The 23,411-nt window shown below is 47.5% G+C and overlaps 1 protein-coding gene across 2 annotated transcripts; it reads right to left on the bottom strand.

Moving 5' to 3' along the window:
- Positions 1-1,031: 1,031 nt before the first annotated feature.
- ZNF548 (zinc finger protein 548) lies at positions 1,032-13,389 on the bottom strand. Of its 2 annotated transcripts, none has more exons than XM_008988747.5 (4): positions 13,160-13,389; positions 9,258-9,291; positions 5,665-5,791; positions 1,032-3,678 (listed from the first exon to the last, which is right to left on the bottom strand). In XM_008988747.5, the coding sequence occupies exons 2-4, from the start codon at positions 9,270-9,272 to the stop codon at positions 2,219-2,221; spliced, it is 1,602 nt and encodes a 533-aa protein (XP_008986995.1). In that variant the 5' UTR covers positions 9,273-9,291; positions 13,160-13,389; the 3' UTR covers positions 1,032-2,218. The 2 variants fall into 2 exon arrangements, with proteins under 2 accessions (XP_008986995.1, XP_035142690.1); XM_035286799.3 differs by lacking the exon at positions 13,160-13,389 and adding an exon at positions 12,520-13,023.
- Positions 13,390-23,411: the final 10,022 nt, after the last annotated feature.

Below are 23,411 nucleotides of genomic sequence, written 5' to 3'. Positions count from 1 at the left end.
GGGGATTGCATTGGCTATGTTTTCCATGCTCTCCATGGATGGGCTAATTTGAATAATTTCAGCTGGAATATAGCAGTCTGAAGTGTGAAAGCCCACTAGCCTCGTCCTCAAAACTGAGTCTCACACACACCTAAAATGTGTGGTACTGACATACAGACAGACATATGACCAACAGAATGGACAATCCACATATAAACCACGGCGTATATAGACAGATGATCTTGACGAGTGCCAAGACTACTCAATGAATATTTTTTTCAACAAATAGTGCTTGGAAAACTGCATGGCCACATTAGGTGGACTTCTGCCTTAAACCACATGCAAAAATGAATCCCACATAAAGATGTAAATGTAGCCAGAATCTAAATGCCAAGATGGAAGATCTAAATGTAGCCAGTGCATTACAGCTCATGCCTGTAATCCCGGCACTTTGGGAGGCCGAGGCAGGCGGATCACTTAAGGCCAGAGGTTTAAGACCAGTCTGGCCAACATGGCAAAAACCCATCTCTACTAAAAATACAAAAACTAGCCAGGTGTGGTGGCACGCATTTGTAATCCCAGCTACTCGGGAGGCTAAGGTGGGACAATGGCTTGAACCTGGGAACCTGGGAGGTGGAGACTGCAGAGTTGAGATTGCACCACTGCACTCCAACCCGGGTGACAGAGGAAGACTCTGTCTCCAGAAACAAAAACAAAAACAACACAAGACCTAAATGTAAAACCTACAAACATAAAATTCTTAGAATAAAACATACAGAAAATGCTTGGCATTGGATTTGATACTGTGTTTTTGTTTTTGATATATAACATCAAAAGCCCAGGTAACAGAGGTAAATATAGGTAAACTGGACTGCGGTCACCCCTCAGTGTCTGCGGGGGACTGATTCCAGGACCCCTGTGGATACCAACATCATCTGATGCTCAAGGGGTTCTCACGTAAAAAGGCACAGTGTTTGCATATAACCTACACACATCTTCCCATATACTTTAAATTATTTCTAGGTTATTTATAACACCGAATGCAATGTAAATGCTATGTAAATATTTATTATATGATTTAGGGAATAATGACAAGAAAAAAATGTTGGTTCATGTTTGGTACAGATGCAACTACCCTTTTTGTTTTCCGAATATTTGTGATTAATGATCAGTACAATCCGTGGATGCTCCAAATGCTTTTGATCTGTGGTTGGTTCGATGCATGAATACAGAACCCAAGACACAGAGTCAAAAGTACATCAAAATTTAAACTTTCATCAAGGGACACAATCAACAGAGCAAAAAAGCAACCTATGGACTGGGAGGTAATATGTAAAAATCATATATTTGGTAAGGAGTTAATATCCAGAATATATAAAGAATTTCTGTAACTCAACAACAAAAAGCAAATAATCCCATTAAAATGAAAAAAAAAAAAAAAAGACTTGAATATTTTTCCAGATACACAAATGCCTAACAAGCGCATGGAAAGATGCTCAGCATCATTAGTCATTCACAAAATAAAAACAAAAGACACCGAGATTCCACCTTGCATCCAACAGGATACCTGCTATCCAAAACAAAAGGCACAGCAAAAAATCCCAATGACAGAAAGAGAAAATGAACAATGTTGGTGAGGATGTATATGGACTGGAATCCTTGTGCGCTGCTAGTGGGAATGTAAAATACCACAGGTACTATGGAAAAAGTTTTCTCAGAAATATTAAAAATCGAAATCCTGTAAGATCCAGCAGCACCATTTTGGAGTATAAACCCAACAAGAACCCAGAGTAGAATCCTGAATAGACACTTGTATACTCATCTTCACAGCAGCATTATTTCAACAGGCGGAAGTGACCCAAGCGTCCACTAACAGATGAATGGATAAATAAAAGGACTATATACATACCATAGAATATTATTTCACCTAAAGAGGAAGGATATTCTGACACATCATACAACGTGGGTGAACCATGAAGACCTTATCCTAAGTGAAATAAGCCAGTCTCAAAAGACAAATACTGTATGAATCCACCTATATGAGGTACCAATACATATCCAATTCATAGATACAGAGTATAGAAATATAGTGGAGACATTTCTGGGGACAGTAGGAAAGGGGAATTAGTTGTTTTTAATAGGTACAGCATTTTACTTTTTTTTGCAAGAGGAAAAATGTTCTGGAGATTAGTTACATAAAAAGGTGGATTTATATAACATTATTACCCAGTTACAAAGGTCAGTGGTAAACTTTCTCCATTGTGAAATCTCTGATGTTTAATGAGGTTGGAGTTGTAGCGGAAGAATTCCCCACATTCATGGAGCACACAAGCCTCTCTTCGCTGTGGATTTTCTGGTGATGAACCAGGTGAGACTTTCTAATGAAGGCCTTCCGGCATTCGCTGCACTCATAAGGTCTTTCTCCACTGTGGATTTTCTCGTGCTCAACAAGTATATGCTTGTGGCTAAAGGCTTTCCCACACTCTCTGCACTCATAAGGCCTTTCTCCAGTGTGATTTCTCCAATGTTTAATGAGGTTGGAGTTGTAACGAAAGAACTTCCCACACTCGCTGCACTCGTAAGGCCTTTCTCCCGTGTGGACTCTCTGGTGTCTAATGAGTCTGCAGTGGTACCTAAATGATTTCCCACATTCACTGCATTTATAAGGCCTCTCTCCAGTGTGATTTCTCCAATGTTTAACGAGGCTGGAGTTGTACCTAAACAATTCCCCACATACACTGCACTCATAAGGCCTTTCTCCAGTGTGAATTCTCTGATGTCTGATGAGTGTGGAGATATACCTAAAAAACTTCCCACAATCATTGCACTTATAAGGTCTTTCTCCAGTGTGAACTCTCTGATGTTTAATGAGTGTGGAGCTGTCCATAAAGAATTTCCCACACTCCCTGCACTCATACGGCCTTTCTCCGGTGTGAACTCTCTGATGTCTAACGAATGTGGAGCTGTACCGAAAGAATTTCCCACATGTGCTGCACTCATAAGGCCTTTCTCCAGTGTGAACTCTCTGATGTCTCATGAGTCGGTAGTTGTACATAAATGATTTGCCGCATTCTCTGCACTCATAAGTCCTTTCACTAGTGTGAACTGTCTGATGTTTCACGAAATTGGCACTGTACTTAAAAAACTTCCCGCATTTGTTACATTCATAAGATCTTTCTCCCGTGTGGATTTTCTGGTGCTCAACAAGTGAGTATCTGTAGGTGAATATTTTCCCACATTCACTACATTTGTAATCATTTTGTCCAGTCTGGAAGTCTTCTCTGTCCTCTGTGTCCCTGTATGGCTTCCACTCGCTTTGAGGGGCCTGCTGCTGGAGAAGGCATGAGGTGGCTGGTAAGTCCTTCCAACCCTCCATCAATGTGAAGATCTCCTCTGCCATGTGAATTCTGTGGTTCTTCCCAAATGAAGGTATCCAATCGTCCCCTCTGGAAAGATTCTCTCCAATTTGCTGCTCTGGGCACTGAAAAAGCTCTGCCTCATAAATATATATGTCTTGCTCAGGATGAATTCCACTGTGCTCAACCAGGCACAGAGTGTCTTTCAAGGGCGGGCCACATGTCTCACTAGGGTAGACCTTCTGGGTGAACATACAGGACTCTGAAGTTGTAACCTCTGACACTCCTGCAGAAAAACCTTGCTGTGAAGGTGCCACCTCATCCTCAGCTCCATGCCAACAACCTGTCAGAATAGAAATGCTGGTGAAGTGTATGTTGACTGTGGTGGGAGGAAGCAGCTCCATCACAAATGTCTCTCAGGCACACACACACGAATAAGGCCACGGGATTGGGGACATCATGGACATTAAGGCCAGTGAGAAGAGGGTCCACTATGCAGGGCTGGGCCTGGTAAGGGCCCATAATGGGAGAGCCCTGATGACGGTAAGTATACAAGGGAGGGGTATGGAACAGAGAAAAGGCAGGATCTCAAACTCGCTCCTCTGCAAAGAGCCATGGTTGCAGGAGACTGGTAAGCAGTGTATAGGACGTTTTCTCCAAACCCAGAGATCAGACTGTGACAGGGAGCTAGTGTTTAGGGACACATGCAGACCTCACTCCACCTTAAATACAGTCACGCATTGGCAGGCATTCAAAGGGAGCAGTGGAAAAGAATGGGTGAGGGTTGATGTCGACCTGGACCCGCTGGTGAGCCGGCCAGGCCCCAAGCTGCCTGGAGCCAAGGCCTCCAACCCCTTCCTGCCAGGCAGAGGCCCAGCCGCCAGCCCCTCTGTCACCAACCCCTTCCAGCCCGCGCCCCCCGTGACGCTCACCTTGAACCAGCTCCATCTCAGTCCTGTGCCTCCTGTCGCAGGAGCGCCACCCACATAAATCTCTCCCCTCGGTGGGGGCCCCGGCCTGCCCCCATGATGCCCCCCGGATCCCCCGGCCCCCAACACTAACCCCTTCCTCCTATAATCCAGGGCAGGTGGGGGACCTGGCCCTGCCCGGCCGCCCCCATTCCGGCTCTCTGGGAGATCAGTGTTGTGAGTGCATGTGAAATGGGGGTGCACGCCCCCAGTGCCCTTCCCTGTCCTGGGGCCCACTCACACTACACCCTCTTCCCTTTCCCACCCTGCCTCCCGGGAGAGAAACTGGACATGGGGCCTGGGGAGGGAGCTAGCCAGAGGAAGACCCTTTCCCGTGGCATTAGAGGGGGAGGGGCGGCTGGGGCCCCTTATGTTCCCCTCCCTCAAATTCCCAACCCCCAGTCAGTGTTTGAGCCTCCTCGTTCCCCTCACACACCCTCGGTGAACCCTTGATGATGATTTTGGCGACTTTGGGAATAAATGGCAGTTCTTGTGGGTGAGTCCAGGTGACATCAACCCTCTTCCCAAACCCCAGGCACCCGGGCCATGTCCCTGAGCCTCTAATGCCATTGTTGAAGTAGTATCTACCCTCTCAGGCACCTAGGGCCCTCTCTAGGGGAAAGAAAGAGAAAAAGAGTAAAGAGCACATACCCGGAGAGATCAAGCCCATGGCAATCCCAAATTCTATAATCATAAGAACTTCACAGAAGAGTCCCGCCTCCTGCACAATCAACTCAGTAGTCCCTAACTTAGTGACCAAAACAGGGACTGAAATTCTTTTTTTTTTTTTTTTTTGAGACGGAGTTTCACTCTTGTTACCCAGGCTGGAGTGCAATGGCGCGATCTCGGCTCACCGCAACCTCCGCCTCCTGGGTTCAGGCAATTCTCCTGCCTCAGCCTCCCGAGCAGCTGGGATTACAGGCACGCACCACCATGCCCAGCTAATTTTTGTATTTTTAGTAGAGACGGGGTTTCACCATGTTGACCAGGATGGTCTCGATCTCTTGACCTCGTGATCCACCTGCCTCGGCAGAGGAAGGCAGCAAGAAATATCAGTGAGAGAAAGGGGACAAGAGAACAGTACTCTCATGTGTTTGGACCTGAGACAGACAAGGCTGGTGCGGTCTCCATGCCAAATTCAGTATTTCTGGCTCCTGAGCCCTTTCCTGTAAGCCTCAGCGCAGTAGAGATGGGGATGCAGAGAAAAAGGAGGTATAGAACACACAGCATATATGCCAAGAAATCGGGAACAGCAGCAGCACCCATGGTCTCACTGTGGGAAACGCAGAGCTGCCTTTGGGTGAACAGGCATAACCCAACCCAACCCAACCCTGGACACTGGGCAAGGGTGAGGGCCTTACCTAGTGAGGACAGTAGGGCCAAATTCTCCAGCATCACATCGCGGTACAGCAATCTCTGAGCCTCATCAAGGTGCCCCCACTCCTCCTGGGAGAAATATATGGCCACGTCCTCAAAGACCACACGGTCCTGCCAAATTGGGAAAGATGAATACACGAGCAGCTTCTTTTCAAGCTGTATTTACTTAAGTTCTGTATTTCTTTTCTACTTATATTTACCATTCATTAAACATAGGACCAAAATAACAGCCAAATGTGTTTCCAATCTTCCCTACCATCCTGGGCTATATTCTAAACTATCTTTGTATCTTTCTCAAACCAAGCCAATATTTTCCCAGCTCTAAATCAACCCAGATACCGCACAAGTAGGGACAGTCCCAGTAGCCCAGGTATCCTAGAATTAACTTAAACTAGCCAAACTATCCTGTCACCCAGCCCTGCCTTGTTTCCCATGGAAACCCCAATAGCATCTGTGGGTTAAACTAAACTTTCCCCTCACTCCAATTTTCCTGCGGACCTAATCTGGCGCTTCACCATGTGGCCCTGTGTTACGTGGTGTGCACCCTCCTTAGGGAAATGTAAGGAATAAATATCTTCTTTCAGTCATTGGTCTGTACCTGGCATCACTCACTCACATACATAAATTAAAACCCTATGGGTATAATCACGGCTGTATTTCTCTCGCTCCAGGATCTCACCGCTCTCTCCTTCCCTTGCTCAGTCTGCACACCCTCCCAATGTGGAAGAGACACCACATCCAGGTGGCAGGAATGACGTTTCTCTCCACATTTCCATTGGCCACTGTGTCCAGCACACAGAGAAAACAGGTGAAGGACAAGGCAGAAAAGCACCCTCCAGGATGTGGGCCTCCCATGGGGATAGCCATCGTCTCCTGCCAGCTGGTTTCCATGGAGTCCCTCAGATCTTGCCTCCCAAGACAACCAAACTCAGACTCATCCCCTCCCTTAAGCTACCAGGGCCACGGCCCGGGGGCCATCCATCCACTCCTCCTGCCTGCGTATCACGCTTTATTTAGATAGCACTCCAATCACATCTCTCACACCTACACTCCTGCAGATTCCACAGCAACCTCCCAGTCCACACCAGAGGCATTTCCTTCACCTCCTAACGGGCCACTCTGCACATGGAAACCAGATGGTGCACAGCAAATACGCCCGGCATCCAGTTCACTCCCAGTCCTGCCCCAGAACACTGAAGTCCCCTAGCACCAGGGGCAGCCCAAAGCCCTGCTTTCAAGGTTTCCCCACATGGCTGTTTCTCACTTTACTGTCAGCTGCCCAAACCATGTGAGGACTTCACATACTCTCAGCTGTCTCCTGCCTCATGGCATACTCTGTCCCATAAGCAGTCAGGAAAATCGCTCTCCACCAAAACCTCATTCCAAGCCCAGCTGCCCTGATCTCCACACCTCCACTCCTGATAGGGTTCGGCTCTGTGTCCCCACCCAAATCTCAGGTTGAACTGTAACCCCCATGTGTCAGGGGAGGGACCTGGTGTTAGGTGACTGGATCCTAAGGCTGTATTTTCCCCTTGCCTTTCTCATGATAGTAAGTTCTCACGAGATCTGGTTGTTTAAAAGTGTGTGGCTCTTCCCGCTTCATTCTCTCCCTCTTTCCTGCTCCACCGTGGGAAGGTGTGCCTCGCTTCCCCTTCACCTTCTGCCATGATTGTAAGTTTCCTGAGGTCTCTCAGTTATGCTTCCTCTTAAGCCTGAAGAACTGTGAGGCAATTAAATCTCTTTGCTTCACAAATTACCCAGTCTCAGGTAGTTCTTTATAGCACTATGGAAATGGACTAATATAACTCCCATCCTCATCTCACCCCAACTGATGCTTAGCAACTCTTCAGCCTCACCCCATTAATCCCTTCAGCAACCCTATCATGTCCACTCTGCTTCAAAAGCCTTTCTCACTTCTATACCCTACTGTCTTACACACTCTCATCCCCACTAACACTCCATTCCCTCATTTGTCTAGTGACTCCTCCACCACCATGCAGGTACCCAGTAAGAGACCCAGTTCTCATGCCCCATTCCAATTCTCTATCTTCTTTTTTTTTTTTTTTTTTTGTGACTCAGAGTTTCACTCTTGTTGCCCAGTCTGGAGTGCAATGGCACGATATTGGCTCACTGCAACCTCTGCCTCACAGATTCAAGCAATTCTCCCGCCTCAGCCTCCCAAGTAGCTGGGATTACAGGCACATACCACCACACCTAATTTTTGTTTTATTTTTAGTAGAGACAGGATTGCACCATGTTGGCCAGGCTGGTCTTGAACTCCTGACCTCAGGTGATCCACCTGCCTCGGCCTCCCAAAGTGCTCGGATTATGGGCGTGAGCCACTGCACCCAGCCTGATTCTCTATCTTCAAACAGCACTGCCACCAAAACCTAGAGATGCTGTCACCTAAACTGAATCCATGGCTTCATCCTGGCCCATACGACAGCCACCATGGTATGGACGTCTCCAACCTGAACTCCTCCACCAGGAGGCTCTGAGACATCTGTGACTTGAACAAACACTGACTCCTCATACTCACTCTGAAAATTCCTTATACTGCTGACTTCCCCCATCTTAGCCAATGGAGCATCTGTGCTTCCAAACAAACCCTGGGGCCACTCCTGATTCCCTTCCATCCCACCTCCCCACTCTCTACATCATAAAATGTGAGCAGCTCTAGTTCAAAACACATCCCGAAGCCATGGCTACCCTTGACAAGCCACCGGCAACACCCACCTAGACCGCTGCAAGAATATCCTCTCAGAGCTCCCTGCCATCACCCTCACTTCCACAGTCCGTCCTCCACTCAGAAGCCAAAGGAAGTCCCTTAAACTAGGGTCCTGGCACTGCCCTCTTCTTCAAATCTTCCCCATCTACCTCCTCCCTTAGTTAGAGACCCAGGGCCTAGGCTGTCATTCCAGGACTGACGTTTGGTGTGTCTCCAGCCACCGCCCACTCTGCTCCCCATTCCTACCAGATTTAAGAGACACTTGCAGTTCCCTAAAAAGCCAGCTCAGTCTCTCCTCCAAGCATTGAAACATTCTGAATCCTGTGCCCAAGAGGCCCTAACATATCTTATCTGATCAATTCTCACAAATGGGGACCAGTCCATGTAACCCAGCACCCAACTTATAATACTGAAACTGGTGAAACCACCCACTCTTCAGACATAAAAGACAGGGAAAGAGATTTTGACACCTGCCAAAACCATATGGGAGGCCAGGCATGGTGGTTCATGCCTGTAATCTCAGCACTTTGGGGGGCCAAGGTGGGCAGATCACCTGAGGTTGGGAGTTTGAGAAAAGCCTGACCAACACGGAGAAATCCTTTCTCTACTAAAAATACAAAACGAGCCGGGCATGGTGGCACATGCCTGTAATCCCAGCTACCTGGGAAGGCTGAGAATCACTTGAACCCAGAAGGCGGAGGTTGTGGTGAGCTGAGATCATGCTATTGCACTCCAGCCTGGGCAACAAAAGTAAAACTTTGTCTCAAGAAAAAAAATATTATACACACACACACACACACACACAGAGACGAGATAACCAGGGTGGGTGGTAGGAAACATTCTACTCACCTGTACAGGGTCCATTTCTGCCAGCCAGGGGACCCTGAGAGAATAGAAAGGCCATGAGAAATGAGACAGCCATGGAAGGATCCTACAGGCTCAGATGGACCACTACCTCCTCTGCCCTGCCTGGGAGCAAACCAATCTCAATTCATTGAATAAAGTTCCTTAGACCTCAGTGCTGCAGCTCTGTGACCACGGAAAAGAACCGACCCACCTGAGCTTCAGTGCTCCCATCTACAAATAGATTGTCACAGCTAACCCCTTATAGGGCTCACAATGGTATCAAACATCAGTAGCACATACTACATATCAGCTACAATGCTTCAACAATTCATGGTTTTGTGTATGTTTTCAATGCAAAGGAAATAGTGGAGTTTTGAAATTTTCATGTATGCTTTTAGCTTAAAATTTTAGAGAAAGGGCTGGGCATGGTGGCTCACGCCTGTAATCCCAGCATTTTGGGAGGCCGAGGAGGCTGAGGTCAGAAGATCGAGACCATCCTGGTCAACATGGTGAAACCCCGTCTCTACTAAAAATACAAAAATTAGCTGGGCATGGTGGCGCGTGCCTGTAGTCCCAGCTACTCGGGAGGCTGAGGCAGGAGAATTGCTTGAACCCAGAAGGCGGAGGTTGCGGTGAGCCGAGATTGTGCCATTGCACTCCAGTCTGGGTAACGAGAACGAAACTCCATCTCAAAAAAAAAAAAATTTTTTTAGAGAATGTGATATTAAATTTTTCCATGGAAAGCAAACAGAGATGTTAACATCAAACCAATTATGAACCACTTTTAGAAATTTAACTCAGTGACTTCAGTATGAACTCCCTACCTGTTTGCACACACTTAGAAAGATACTGTCTAATTAGGGTTTACATCAATATCTGTTTTATACATCGTTAGGTTAATGAGTTACAGAGAGGGGAGGAGTAGACAGGTCAGGTACTGGTCCCTTCTGCAACCAGGTCTGCCTGCTACATAATCTTCTCAAGTGAGCTTGTCAGAAGACCTTGGCTGGAGCAGTAGATCATCCCCTCTTGCCCTGACATGTAGCGAACGGGAAAAAGCAGTGCTCTGGTCTGGAACCCAGCTGCTCCACCAGCCTCAGTAACATTTATCTTGTTCAACAGAGAGTATCCCTGAGCGTCAACCAAGTCTGCAGGTGCAGAATCGAAACCACCTCACACCTCCGTCTCCATCCCAGGCCATCTGCTTACCCAAGCCAGGCCTCCCCTTTTTACAGATACAATCCAGAATTCCTGTTATGGCAGGTCTGTGCCTTTCAGAGTATGATGTCTGTGGAGCCACCAATGGTCTGGCCCCCAAGTCTCAACCCTCTGCTCTCTCACCACGTAGCCCATTGGAAATGACAATCTCAAGATTTCCTTCAAATGAAGTCCATCTGGCTTCAAATTACACTATAAGTCCGTGGTAACCAAAACAGCATTGCAAGGGTGTAGAAATAGACACATGGGGGCATAGCTCAGTGGTAGGGCATTTGACTGCAGAAACAGACACAGAGATCAATGGAACAGAATAAAGATACTAGAAATAAAGTCATAGGCCTACAGCCAACTGATCTTCGAGAAAGACAACAGATACATATACTAGGGAAAGGACATTCTTTTTAATAAAAGGTACTGGGAAAACTGGATTGCCATATGAGGTAAAATGAATCTGGACCAATTTAACTTGCCAGATACAAAAATCAACTCAAGATGAATTAAAGATGTAAATGTAGGGCCCGAAACCAAACGTACTAAAAGAAAACCTGGGGAAACCCCTTCTGTACATCTGTCGAGGCAAAAAATTCATGCGTAACCAGACTTCAAAAGCACAAATGACATAAACAGAAGTAGACAGAGAGGACCTAATTAAACTAAATAACTTCTGAATAACAAAAAGAATAATCAACCAAGTGAATGCACAACCTGAAAAATGGGACAAAATATTTGCAAACTATGTATCTGACAGGGTACTAATATCCAGAATTTACAAAGAACTCAACAACAAACAAACAAAACATAACAAAACAACAACGAAATCTCATTAACAGTAAGCACAGGACATGAATAGACATTTTTCAAAAGAAGACATATAAATGGCAAACAGGCATATAAAAAATGCTCAACAGGGCCGGGTGTGGTGGCTCATGCCTATAATCCCAGCACTTTGGGAGGCCGAGGAGGGTGGATCACGAGGTTAAGAGATCGAGACCATCCTGGTCAACATGGTGAAACCCCATCTCTACTAAAAATACAAAAATTAGCTGGGAGTGGTGGCATGCACCTGTAGTCCCAGCTACTTGGGTGGGTGAGGCAGGAGAACTGCTTGAACCCAGGAGGCAGAGGTTTCGGTAAGCCGAGATTGCGGTGAGCCCAGATTGCGCCGTTGCACTCCAGCCTGGGTAACAAGAGCGAAACTCCAGCTCAAAAAAAAAAATGCTCAACATCATTAATCATCAGACAAATTCAAATTAAAACCACAGTATCTCCTTATACCGGTCAGAATGGCTATCATTAAAATGTCAAAAAATAACCGATGTTGCCCAGGATATGGGGAAAAGAAAAAGCTTACACACTTGGTGAGAATGTAAGTAAGTACAACCTCAATGGTAAACAGTATGAAGATTTTTCAAATAACTGAAAATGGAAGTGACATTAAATCCAGCAATACCACTACTGGGCATCTACCCAAAGGAAATCATTATATAAAAAACATGCATGTCTTTTTATCACAGTACTATGCACAATAGCAAAGATAGGGAATCAACCTAAGTGTCCATTAATGTATGACTGCATAAAGAAAATGTGGTCTATATATACGCAAGATAATATCACTGGGCCACAGACACACAAAAAAAACAAAAAACGAAACTGTCTTTTGCAGCAGTGTAGATGGAACTGGGGGCCTTTATTGAATGAAAGAACTCAAAAACAGAAAGTCAAATACTAAATGTTCTCCCTTCTAAGTGGGAGCTAAATAATGTGTAGACACATTAGACACACAGAGTGTGGAACGACAGACATTGGAGGCTCCAAACAAGTGGAAGGCTGAGACAAAGATGAGTGATGAGGAATTATTTAACGGGTACAATGTACATTATTCGGGGGACGGATACATTAAAAACCCAGACTTCACCTCCCTGCTGAATCTGACCCTCAGACCACGCTCTGGCCCAGCCCACGCCCTCCATCCCTTTGATATCTCCAACCCAACCCCCTTCCTCAGACTTCACACCTTTATGACTTCCCGCCTGTGGGACATATGCACCTTGAGACATCTGAGAATCGCCATGCCCAAAATCCAACCTGTGATCTTCTCCCGGAAATCTGCTTTTTGTGCGGACTTCCCCAATTCCATCCTTTCAAACGTTCAAACGGAAAACGAAAAAAGAAAACCAGCACTTGGAATGGTTCTTCACTGCCTTTGTGCAGACAACTGAAGCGCCAGGAAACCCTACGGGCCCTATCTTTCGGGCCGATGAAGACTCCCATCGCGTCTCCCTCTGCTGTCACCGGTCCAGCCCCAGCCGTCATTTCCCTGGGTCTACTGCAGTGGCCTCAGGGTCTCCCTGGGTCCATTCTCAACCTGTTTTTCCTAACTCGGAGCTTCTGACGCTGTCCCTCCCTTGACAACCTTCCATGGTCACGGGCTGCTCAGGCTGCCATCCCAAGTGAGATTTCATAAAACTCTCTTTCCCGCAGAAACGACACGCACTCCCGGCGCCCCGATTCGGCAGCGCCTCCATTCCCTGAACCTGGGGTCCCCGACTGCAGCTCTGAGACTGCACCGAACAGGCTGATACGGGGGCCCCACACAGGGACAAGGGGCCTGACCTGCAGGGCCCGCTCGGTGGGCTTCAGCACTGGGAGGAAGAGTTGGGCAGTGGGGGCTGGGACAGGACACCCACCTCAGTCAGGTTCATCGGCAGGGCCTCCGCCAGCCCAGCCAGGGAAGAGCGGGGCGGGGGCGACAAAGGCAAGACAAGGACGCACTGTCCCCAGTCCTTGTCAGCTGAACGTCACTCCCTCTGCGGGGTGGGAACCAAGCCGTTTCTCGCGCTTTTCCGCTCCGTCACTTCGGTGACGTCAGAGAGCGCCATAAGCCGGAGCTGGTGAAAACACCAGAGAGAACCAAAACGACCACGTCCAGGAGGACGCCGGAAGTCCCGCCCTCCAACGGTACGCACGCACGCACGCACGCACGCACGCAAACGTCCCCTCTAAGCCTTCATTGGGTAAGTCGCACCGCCCAGAGCTGCAGTGTTTTCTGGGTTATGAAGTTTTGACACTGCTTCGTGACTTGTCTTAGAGAGTTGGTCAGTCCTTAAATGGCAGATAAAGACCCCGTGGCATTGTAAGGCGAGCAGGGAAATGGAGTCCCCGACTCCAAAGACAGGACGGGGCTTGGCTTGCTCTTAAAGGTGACATACGGATATTTTCTTGGATTAAAGTGTAAGATATTTATAGAAATGTTAGCAACTTGTTATTTAAGACTCTGTTAAGCACAGTTAATTCCAGTGACTACCTGTCCAAAGAGACACACCATGCCAAAAAGGCATTCTGTCTCTACTCATGCCTGTAGGCCATATTGTTGCTTTTCAAATACACATAGAGTTACGCTTTGGAGTCTGTTTACTAAGCTTCAATATATTTGGTCCAGAAGAAGAAAGGAAGTCTGCACAGGGCTATGGACTGAAATTTGTAGGAAGGATGGCAGGAGACACTGTATACTGAAAGGGTGAAGCTATATCTCTAGATCAAAGAGAAGCCATCTTACCTGACTGTAGAGTCAGTGATTGTGTTCCTAACCAAGGCTGCAATGCTTTTATTCTAATAATACTTATTCATACTTGAGATATTTTCCATTTATTTGAAGAATCGCAATCTTATCTGAAAATGAGAGTGACAGCCAAAATGAGTGATTGAGGCATAAGTCACAAATCATGGGGGTTTATTGGACCAGCCTAAGGGCACATCCAGAAAATGTTAAGTCACAGAAGTGTCTGTGGCTGATTTTTTTCAAAGAGGTTCTTAGGAGGTTTAGTATTTATTATACATTTTCCTTAAAAAGGAAGAGGGGTTGGCAGTGAGACAAATGATTACATACATGTGACACTTTAGTGCCCAGTAAATCTACATTTTACCTAAGATAGAGTGAACATGTGAGAGGAAAAGGGAACAGAAAAAGCAGATGTCTCAAGGAAGGATGAAGGAATAGATAATCTCATCTTCTCTCTGTTCTGTATCTCTAAAGATAAGCTAGTAGTCTTCTGAAAAGGCTGATTTCTATTTAGCCCTTAAGGAAGAAAACGTAGTGATTGTAGTGAGGTGGGGGATATAATGAGGTGTGTCTGATTTCCTATTCCTGTATAGTGGTGAGTTCAGCTTCCAAAGTTACTCCATAGTTCTCATAGCCAAGAGGGCATCCATTCAGTCAGTTAGGGGGTGCTCCGAATTTTATTTTTATTTCTCAAGAGCAGCTGACACATACTGTCCGACCTACCCTCTGCGGGAAGACTGAGCTCGTTCGGAAAAAACCGGACTGCAGGCTAGAGGAAATTCCTTAAGTTCAGGCTTTATTGAGAGGAAAGAGCCTCCGGGCAGGCCAGCCGGGACGAAAAGGAAAAATGGCCGCGCCGCTCAGAGGGGCAGGGTTGTTTTATAGGGGGCTGAAGGGCTGGGGGGTGGGGAAGCCAAAAGCCGAGGTGGTGGGCAACTGTTGGTCAGTTTGAACTGCTGGGCGGGAAGCTGGGCGGCGGGAGGGCTAGGGCCGGTATGTAAAGTGAGAGATAAGGGAGCCTCTTTGTGGGGGAGGGAAAGAGAGAGAGATTTTGCGGTAGGGGCAGAGTTTTCCAAACATTCCCGACTCCTTAAAGAAAAGAAAAAGAGGGGGTCAGGGGCGTCGGTTGTCTCTCTGGCTACTTCCTGCTGACAAGGGTCGACGGGGGGTTCTGAAGAGGTTTCTTTTCCTAAGGAGCCTGGAGGTTTGGGGAGAGGTCTGTTTCTTGCACTCGTTCAGGGTGGGGTTGGAGCAGCATCTGGTGGATGGTGACTCCAGTCAGTTCTTGAAAGCGCCGCTATAGGAACTGTAGAAAGCAAGGAGCAATAAGTAAGATTAGGCAAACGGCTATTAGGGGCCCAAGCAATGGTGACAAGAGGGTATACATAGAGGAAGACCACCACGCTGTGGCTTCAGCCGAGAACTTCTGACTCTACAGGTTAGTTTTGAGTTTCTGGAGGCTCTCGATTCGGGTTTCTACTAGGCCGGATTCATTGATGTAGTAACAGCACTCTTCTTGTAGGAAGATACAGGTCCCTCCTCATTCAGCAGTGAGCAGGTCCAGGGCTCTTCGGTTCTGCAAGGCAACTTGGGCAACTGAGGTGATCTGTCATTGGAGTGATGCTAAAGACTCAGTAGAGTCATTAATAGCCGCTTGGAGTTGTGAGGTCAGTCGGGCTATGGCCAGGTGAGTGTGGACTAGTGCCCCTCCTCCTAATCCTGAGTAAAGTAGGGGAGGTAGCTGTCTAGAGGAGTAGTCTCTGGCGGTGGGGGAGTTGAAAGCAGGAAGGGGCAACCATACAGCAGCTCAAATGGGCTAAGCTGTGATGGGCCCCGGGGGCTTGCTCTTACTCTGGTGAGGGCGATAGGAAGTCAGGTTACCCAGGATTGGCGGAGCTCAAGCATGAGCTTGGTCAGATGCTCCTTTATTAGGCCATTGGCCCGTTCTACCTTACCAGAGGACTGGGGATGGTAGGCGGCATGTAGCTTCTACTGAATTCCTAGAGAGGTAGAAACGGCATTAGTGACTTTGGAGATAAAGGCTGGGCCGTTGTCTGACTGTATGGTAGCCGGGAGTCCAAAGCGTGGGATGATGTCTTGAATGAGATGAGTGGCTACTGTCCCGGCAGACTCAGAGGCTGTGGGGTAAGCTTCAATCCAGCCTGAAAAAGTGTCAACAATGGTTAGCAGATGCCGGTACTGTTTGTGCTTTGGCATATGGGTGAAATCAATTTGCCAGTCTTGGCCAGGTAGGAACCTGCGTAGCTGATGAAGCTGGCGCCGGGGATGACAGGAACTCTGGGAATTAGTTTTCACGCAGACAGTACATGAGGACTGGACTTCCTGTATGGTATTGAGGAGGCGGTGGGGGTGAAAAAGTGGGTGGAGGAACTGGTATAAGGCTTTAGGCCCAATGTGGAGTGAATTATGGATGTCTTGGATTATCTGGTACCTTTGCTTTTCAGGGAGGATGAGGAGGTTATGCTTGAAGGCCCAGTCATCCTTGAACTGTACCCCGGGGGTAGACTGGAGGGTCTGGAGTTCTGAGGCAGAGTATTGAGGGCTAGGAGAAAAAGGCTGTGTGGGCTGGCGGTGGGGAAGGTTATGACGGCCTTCAGCTTTGAAAGGATGTCTCACCCCAGAAAGGGAACTGGGCAGGTGGGGATTACTAAAAAGGAGTGGGTGAAGGGAGTGGAGTTATATGAGCACATGAGTGGTGGGGTTTGATAGGGGATACTCGGGGTCCCGTCGATTCCCATGACCGAGACCTGGGAAGGAGTGAGACGGCCAGAATAAGAAGGAAGTGCGGAGTAGGTAGCCCCCATGTCTTGTGACCCTAGGCTCGGCGAGGGTAACCGGAGTCGGAAAGCCAGGGCCCCGCTAGTCATCTAGCAGCCCTAGTAGACTGGGGAACGGAGCTCCCTCGGAGGTCGGCTCCTGGCAAGCAGGCTCCTCCCTACTGAGGGTGACCGCCGGCTGCGTAACGCCAGTGTGTCTGTTTTGAGGAACCGGCACCCTGGGGAAGCTGGGGCAGTCTGACTTCCAGTGTCCCGGGAGCCGACAGACAGGGCAAGGCTTAGTTGGTGGCCATGGTTGTGGACAGGCTCGGGACCAGTGTCCTTCCTTTCCACATTTGAAACATGCCCCTGGAGGGGCATGGGTTTCGGCCTTGGGCTTCTGGTTCCCTGCCGGCCTTAGAGCCACCACTAGGGCTTGGGTCTGGAGGGCAGCCTTCTGCTTCATGCGAGTTTGGCGGGCAGCCTCAGCCGCATCTTCCCTGGCATTGAATACTTTAAAGGCCATTTTTACCAGGTCTTGGATGGGAGTCTCTGGCCCCTCTTCTGCTTTCTTTAGTTTCTTTCTTATGTCGGGTGCTGATTGGGAGATAAAATGGGAGGCTAATACAGTGGCCCCATTTTGGGAGGCTGGATCTAGTCGAGTGTACCGGACTAGGGCTTCTTATACTTGAGTGAGGTATTGGAATTCTTTAATATAGGTGGATGGGTCGGCTGAGAAGGATCCTAAACATTTCTCAATTTGGGACAGATCTTGGAGTGAGAAAGGAACATGGACCCTGATTAAACCTTCTGCGCCTGCTACTTCTCGGAGTGGGGCCAGGATAGCTGGCTGGTGGGAGCGGGTGTGGGCCGCCACGGGAGAGGCAAGAGGAAGTGCAGCCTCTGAGGGAGGGGGCTCAGAGGGAGTAGAGGGAGAGCGAGGCATGGCCTCTGAGGTAGGAGGTGCAGAGGGAGTGGGGGAAGGGCGTGCCGTTGATGGCGAGTGGTTGCTGAGATTGGCAGGAGAGGACAGATGTTCAGGCAGATCCTCCGGTGAGGAGTAGGGAGGGGGAGAGGTAGTGGAGGAAGATTTACGGGGGGTTCGAGATAAGAGGATTTGGTAGGTGGAGCAGGAAGAACATAGGTTGGGGTGGGTACGGAGGTCCCAAAAAGCCTGGACGTAAGGAATTTCATTGTCCTTGCCCGCGCGGCGACAAAAATCGTCGAGATCTCGGAGGGTGTTGAAATCAAAAGTGCCAGTCGGGGGCCAATGTGACTGGTTACTGAGTTTGTATTGGGGCCAAGCCACCTGGGACAGGAAAATAAGCTTTTTCTTTCTGAGGGTTTGGGAATATCCCAATTTGGTAAAATTTCGCAGCAAGCACCCGAGGGGGGTGCTCAGAGGTATTTTGGACTCTGAATTTCCCATGGCAGGCGCAGCTACAGACTCTCCGGCGCGGATGGGCAGATGCAACGAAAAGGCGTCCCCGTTCATTGCAAATTCCCCGGAATACAATTAAGTACGGAAAGGGAAGCGGTCAGGGGGCGTCCCCCGTCTGGCGGCTGTCCCTCGGAAGGCTCCTGGAGCCAGAACGGAAGACTACCTTGGCTCGGCCGAGACTAGGCAAGGAGTCCGTGCGGAACGCCGGAGAGGGAGCAACTGCACCATGCCGTAGGAAGAGGAGACGGGAAGCGGGGGAAGGCAAAGCAAGAAAAACTTGGCTTACCTTAATCGGAACGTGGAGGTGGCAGGGCCAGTGTTGGGTAGGTCGGGGAGGGGGGCCGTGGCCGGGCCAACGGCCTCAGCTCCCGTCCCGGGTTTCCGGCACCATTTGTCCGACCTACCCTCTGCGGGAAGACTGAGCTCGTTCGGAAAAAACCGGACCGCAGGCTAGAGGAAATTCCTTAAGTTCAGGCTTTATTGAGAGGAAAGAGCCTCCGGGCAGGCCAGCCGGGACGAAAAGGAAAAATGGCCGCGCCGCTCAGAGGGGCAGGGTTGTTTTATAGGGGGCTGAAGGGCTGGGGGGTGGGGAAGCCAAAAGCCGAGGTGGTGGGCAACTGTTGGTCAGTTTGAACTGCTGGGCGGGAAGCTGGGCGGCGGGAGGGCTAGGGCCGGTATGTAAAGTGAGAGATAAGGGAGCCTCTTTGTGGGGGAGGGAAAGAGAGAGAGATTTTGCGGTAGGGGCAGAGTTTTCCAAACACATACCATTTCCAGACAGGACACTGTCTACTGTTTTCATAATTGAAGCATACACCCATCTTACACTCAAGAAAAGGTGTGGAATTCCATGATGTTATCTTCTTTCTCAGAAGTGATTTAAAATTGCACCTGTATTTACAACTGTGTTTTGCACAGGGACTTTAATTATTCTCACATACTTGAAACCATTGCTTATTAACTGCTGAGAGGGGTAAGTACAGATGATAAAGTGAGAGACTTGCCACAGATAAAGATGAATAGAGAAGCTGTGTGATGATGTGTATTTACTTCTCCAGTAAACGTTCAGTGAGCACATATGTACTGGGTTTCAGATCAATGGTAGGTGCATGGTACACACTGGGAATGGGTTTCCCAGCTGCTATGTGTATACAGGACTGTTCTGTGTTTTCTTAGATTCTGTGTTTGTCTGTTTGATATTCGTTAATCGCAGGGTCAAACTAATAGAACCTAAGTTGTTTACTTTTTTCTTGCAAGTCACTTACTCAAGTGCATGAAACTCTATATAAAGTCCCCATCATTCTATTATAAAGACATGTGCACATGTATATTTATTGTGGCACTGTTTACAATAGCAAAGACTTGGAACCCAAGTGCCCATCAGTGATAGACTGGATAAAGAAAATATGGTACGTATACACCATGGAATACTATGCAGCCATAAAAAGGATGAGTTCTTCTGGATTCCTTAGAAGGTAAAAAAAAAAAAAAAAAAAAAAAAAAGGATGAGTTCACGTCCTTTGCAGGGACATGGATGAAGCTAGAAATCATCATTCTCAGCAAACTGACATAAGAACAGAAAACCAAACACCGCATATTCTCATTCATAAGTGGGTGTTGAACAATGAGAACACATGGACACAGGGAAGGATGAGGGAAACATCACACACCAGGGCCTGTTGGATGGTGCGGGGGATAGGGGAGGGTTAGCAGGGGGTGGGGGAATTGGGGAGGGATAACATTAGGAGAAATACCTAATGTAGATGACAGGTGGCGGGGGATGGATGCAGCAAACCACCATGGCATGTGTATACCTATGTAACGAACCTGCACATGTACCCCAGAACTTAAAATATAATTTTAAAAAGAAACCAAGCACAAACACTGAAATGTGTTTTGCCTTCCTGCCCATTGGCAATATCTCTCCTGCATCATTCCCTGCCACTTTAGTTATAAGCATATAGTCCCAGTTCCTTTCTTTTCTCTTTCTGCTTTCTGGTGTCTGTGTGTCATAAGGTTTCTTGTGACCTGTGTGGTGTGCAGTGCCTCTTGGGGCAACTGTAACATGTCTTTTCTTTTGATGGCAGTGACCTCTCTGTGTCATTGCTAATTATGAATTAAGAGCAGGGCACAGTTCAAGAATATGACCTTGGCTTTGCAGATGCCGCTGCCGCCTGGAGCCTTGTAGTATCAGCCATGGTCAACCCCACCGTGTTCTTCGACATTGCCGTTGACGGTGAGCCCTTGGGCTGCGTCTCCTTCAAGCTGTTTGCAGACAAGATTCCAAAGACAGCAGAAAACTTTTGTGCTCTGAGCACTGGAGAGAAAGGATTTGGTTATAAGGGTTTCTGCTTTCACAGAATTATTCCAGAGTTTATGTGTCAAGGTGGTGACATCACATGCCATAATGGCACTGGTGGCAAGTCCATCTATGGGGAGAAATTTGATGATGAGAACTTCATCCTAAAGTATACAGGTCCCGGCATCTTGTCCATGGCAGATGCTGGACCCAACACAAATGGTTCCCAGTTTTTCAACTGCACTGTCAAGACTGAGTGGTTGGATGGCAAGCATGTGTCTTTGGCAAGGTGAAAGAGGCTTGAATATTGCGCAGGCCATGGAGCATTTGGGTCCAGGAATGGCAAGACCAGCAAGAAGATCACCATTGCTGACTGTGGACAGCTCTATTAAGTTTGGCTTGTGTTTTATCTTAACCACCAGACCATTCCTTCTGTAGCTCAGGAGAGCACCCTCCGCCCCATTTGCTCGCAGTGTCCTAGAATCCGTGCTCTCGCTGCAGTTCCCTTTGGGTTCCGTGATTTCCTTGTTCCCTTCCATGCCTAGCTGGATTTCAGTGTTGAGTTAAGCTTATGATTATGAAATAAAGACCAAATAACAACAACAAAAAAGACTAGGACCTGTATTTAGTGATTTTTCCTGAATCTTGTACTGACTTATCAGAATGGCTTACAGATCCTACGTATCAGCTGGCTGTAATGCATTACAAAGAATCGCCAGTGGGAGATACGTTTTTCTCAGACTGTAACTGGTCATTAAATTACTTATTGGCAACACTCGTTGAAAGTCATATCCTCACAAATATGTAGGTAATACTTACAATGTCTTAGTCCAATTCGTATTGCTGTAGATGAATACCTGAAGCTCGGTAATTTATAAAGAAAAAAGTGTTTATTTGGCTCAAAGTTTCGATGTCTGGAAAGTTTAAAATTGGGCATCTGCCTCTGTGAGGGTCTTCGGCAGCTTCTATTCATGGTGGAAAACGAAAGAGTTGTAATGGCAAGACCAGCAAGAGAGGTGTTGACCAGAAATCATATTGCAAGAGGACGATAGTGGGTGGGGAGAGTTTCAGGCTCTTTTTAACGACCAGCTTTCTTGGGAACTAACAGAATTCACACATCCTCAAGTGGGAGTATTATCCATGTAGGATCTACCCCCATGACCAAAACACCTCCCATTAGGCCCCACCTCAAACAATGGAAATTAAATTTCAAGATGAGGTTTGGAAGAGACAAACATCCAAACCATTGCATATGATTTCTTATAAATTCTGGCTGTTGAGAAACCAAAAATGGGGAATGAGAATTAAGCTGCTGGGTTTTTTATGTTCAAGTAAGGAAAAAATTTCTCTCTGCCCCAAATACACAGTGATGAACAAGAAACCACCATTAATTAGAGGTAACTTGGGTTGCGTACCTATGTTTTAAAAGTCAGCTAGTCGGCAATAGCTTCACTCTAGTAATTAACCTGAAATTAGCAAATCACTGTTAGGCCAAGCTTATAAAATTCATCCAATGGGAGTAAGGCCCAGTACTAAAGACAGCCAATCAGTGGCAGCCCAGGCTGCTAGTAAACAATTAATCAGCCAGTGCCTCCTGTGAGTAATCCTGTTTATTAAAGCCAATTGTTAAATAGTTGGCAGTTACACGACTGAAAGTCCATCGATCTCTCAATTCCGCTGCTTCGGAAAGTCCTCAATCCCTGAAGTCCAGACTTCCTAAAAACTCGTATCATTGGCTGGTGCGGTGGCTCACGCCTGTAATCCCAGCACTCTGGGATGCCAAGGCGGGTGGATCATAGGTCAGGAGTTCGTAGACCGGCCTGATCAACATGGTGAAAGCCCTTCTCTTCTAAAAATACAAAATTAGCCAGGCATGGTGGCCTATGCCTCTCAATCCCAGCTACTTGGGAGGCTGAGGCAGGAGAATCACTTGAACCCGGAAAGTGGAGGTTGCAGTGAACCAAGATTGCACTACTGCACTCCAGCCAGGGCGATAGAATGAGACTCCATCTCAAAAAAAAAGCTCATGTAATATCAGCTTTGGCTTTATTTGAGGAGACTGACAACTACAGCTCTGCCCTGCAGACAAAGAACATCACTGTTTTCCCCTTGAGATATCAAAATCAATTTATTCTTAATTGAATATAAATGATATTTTAATTATATGAATGTAATTTAAAAGTTTGCAAGCTTTCAATGGTTTCATCTCTGTTTAGAATCAGTTATGAGTTTGGACATGAAATGGTAGACTAACTGACCCATATGTGACATTATAATATCCAATGTTTTCTCCAATTTGTTTTTGTTTTTTTTTTTTTCCTGAATTGGAGTCTCACTCTGTTTACCAGGCCGGAGTGCAGTGGTGCAATCTCAGCTCACTACAACCTCCACCCCGTGGGTTAAAGCAATTCTTCTGCCTTAGCCTCCTGAATAGCTGGGACAAGCACATGCCACCATGCCCAGCTCAGTTTTGTATTTTTAGTAGAGATGGGGTTTCGCCATGTTGGCCAGGATGGTCTCGATCTCCTGACCTCGTGATCCGGCCACTTCAGCCTCCCAAAGTGCTGGGATTATAGGCATGAGCCACTGCACCTGGCCGTTTTTTTTTTAGGTACAGTTTCACTCTGTTGCCGAGCTGGAGTCCAGTGGCCCAATCTTGGCTCGATGCAACCTCTGCCTTTCACCTTCAAGCGATTCTCGTGCCTCAACATCCTGAGTAGCAGGGATCAGAGGTGTGTGACATCAGGCCCGGCAAAATTTTTGTATTTTTGGTAGAGATGGGAATTTCACCATGTTGACCAGGCTGGTCTCGAACTCCTGACCTCAAGTGATCTGCCCGCCTAGGTCTCCCTAAGTGCTGGGATTA

Source organism: Callithrix jacchus, chromosome 22, assembly GCF_049354715.1.
Source record: "Callithrix jacchus isolate 240 chromosome 22, calJac240_pri, whole genome shotgun sequence".
Taxonomy (NCBI): domain Eukaryota; kingdom Metazoa; phylum Chordata; class Mammalia; order Primates; family Cebidae; genus Callithrix; species Callithrix jacchus.
The sequence above is the reverse complement of the archived record's forward strand: the minus strand, read 5'-3'. Positions and strand labels throughout refer to the sequence as shown.

Excerpts from the sequence above, each read along its gene's own strand:
- ZNF548 (XM_035286799.3), bottom strand. The coding sequence starts at position 12,785 with ATGACGGCTGGGGCTGGACCGGTGACAGCAGAGGGAGACGCGATGGGA. Across the intron at positions 9,292-12,519 it reads CGATTCTCAGATGTCTCAAG|GGTCCCCTGGCTGGCAGAAA; the intron begins GTGCATATGTCC and ends CTATTCTCTCAG. Across the intron at positions 3,679-5,664 it reads GGCCCTACTGTCCTCACTAG|GTTGTTGGCATGGAGCTGAG; the intron begins GTAAGGCCCTCA and ends CTATTCTGACAG.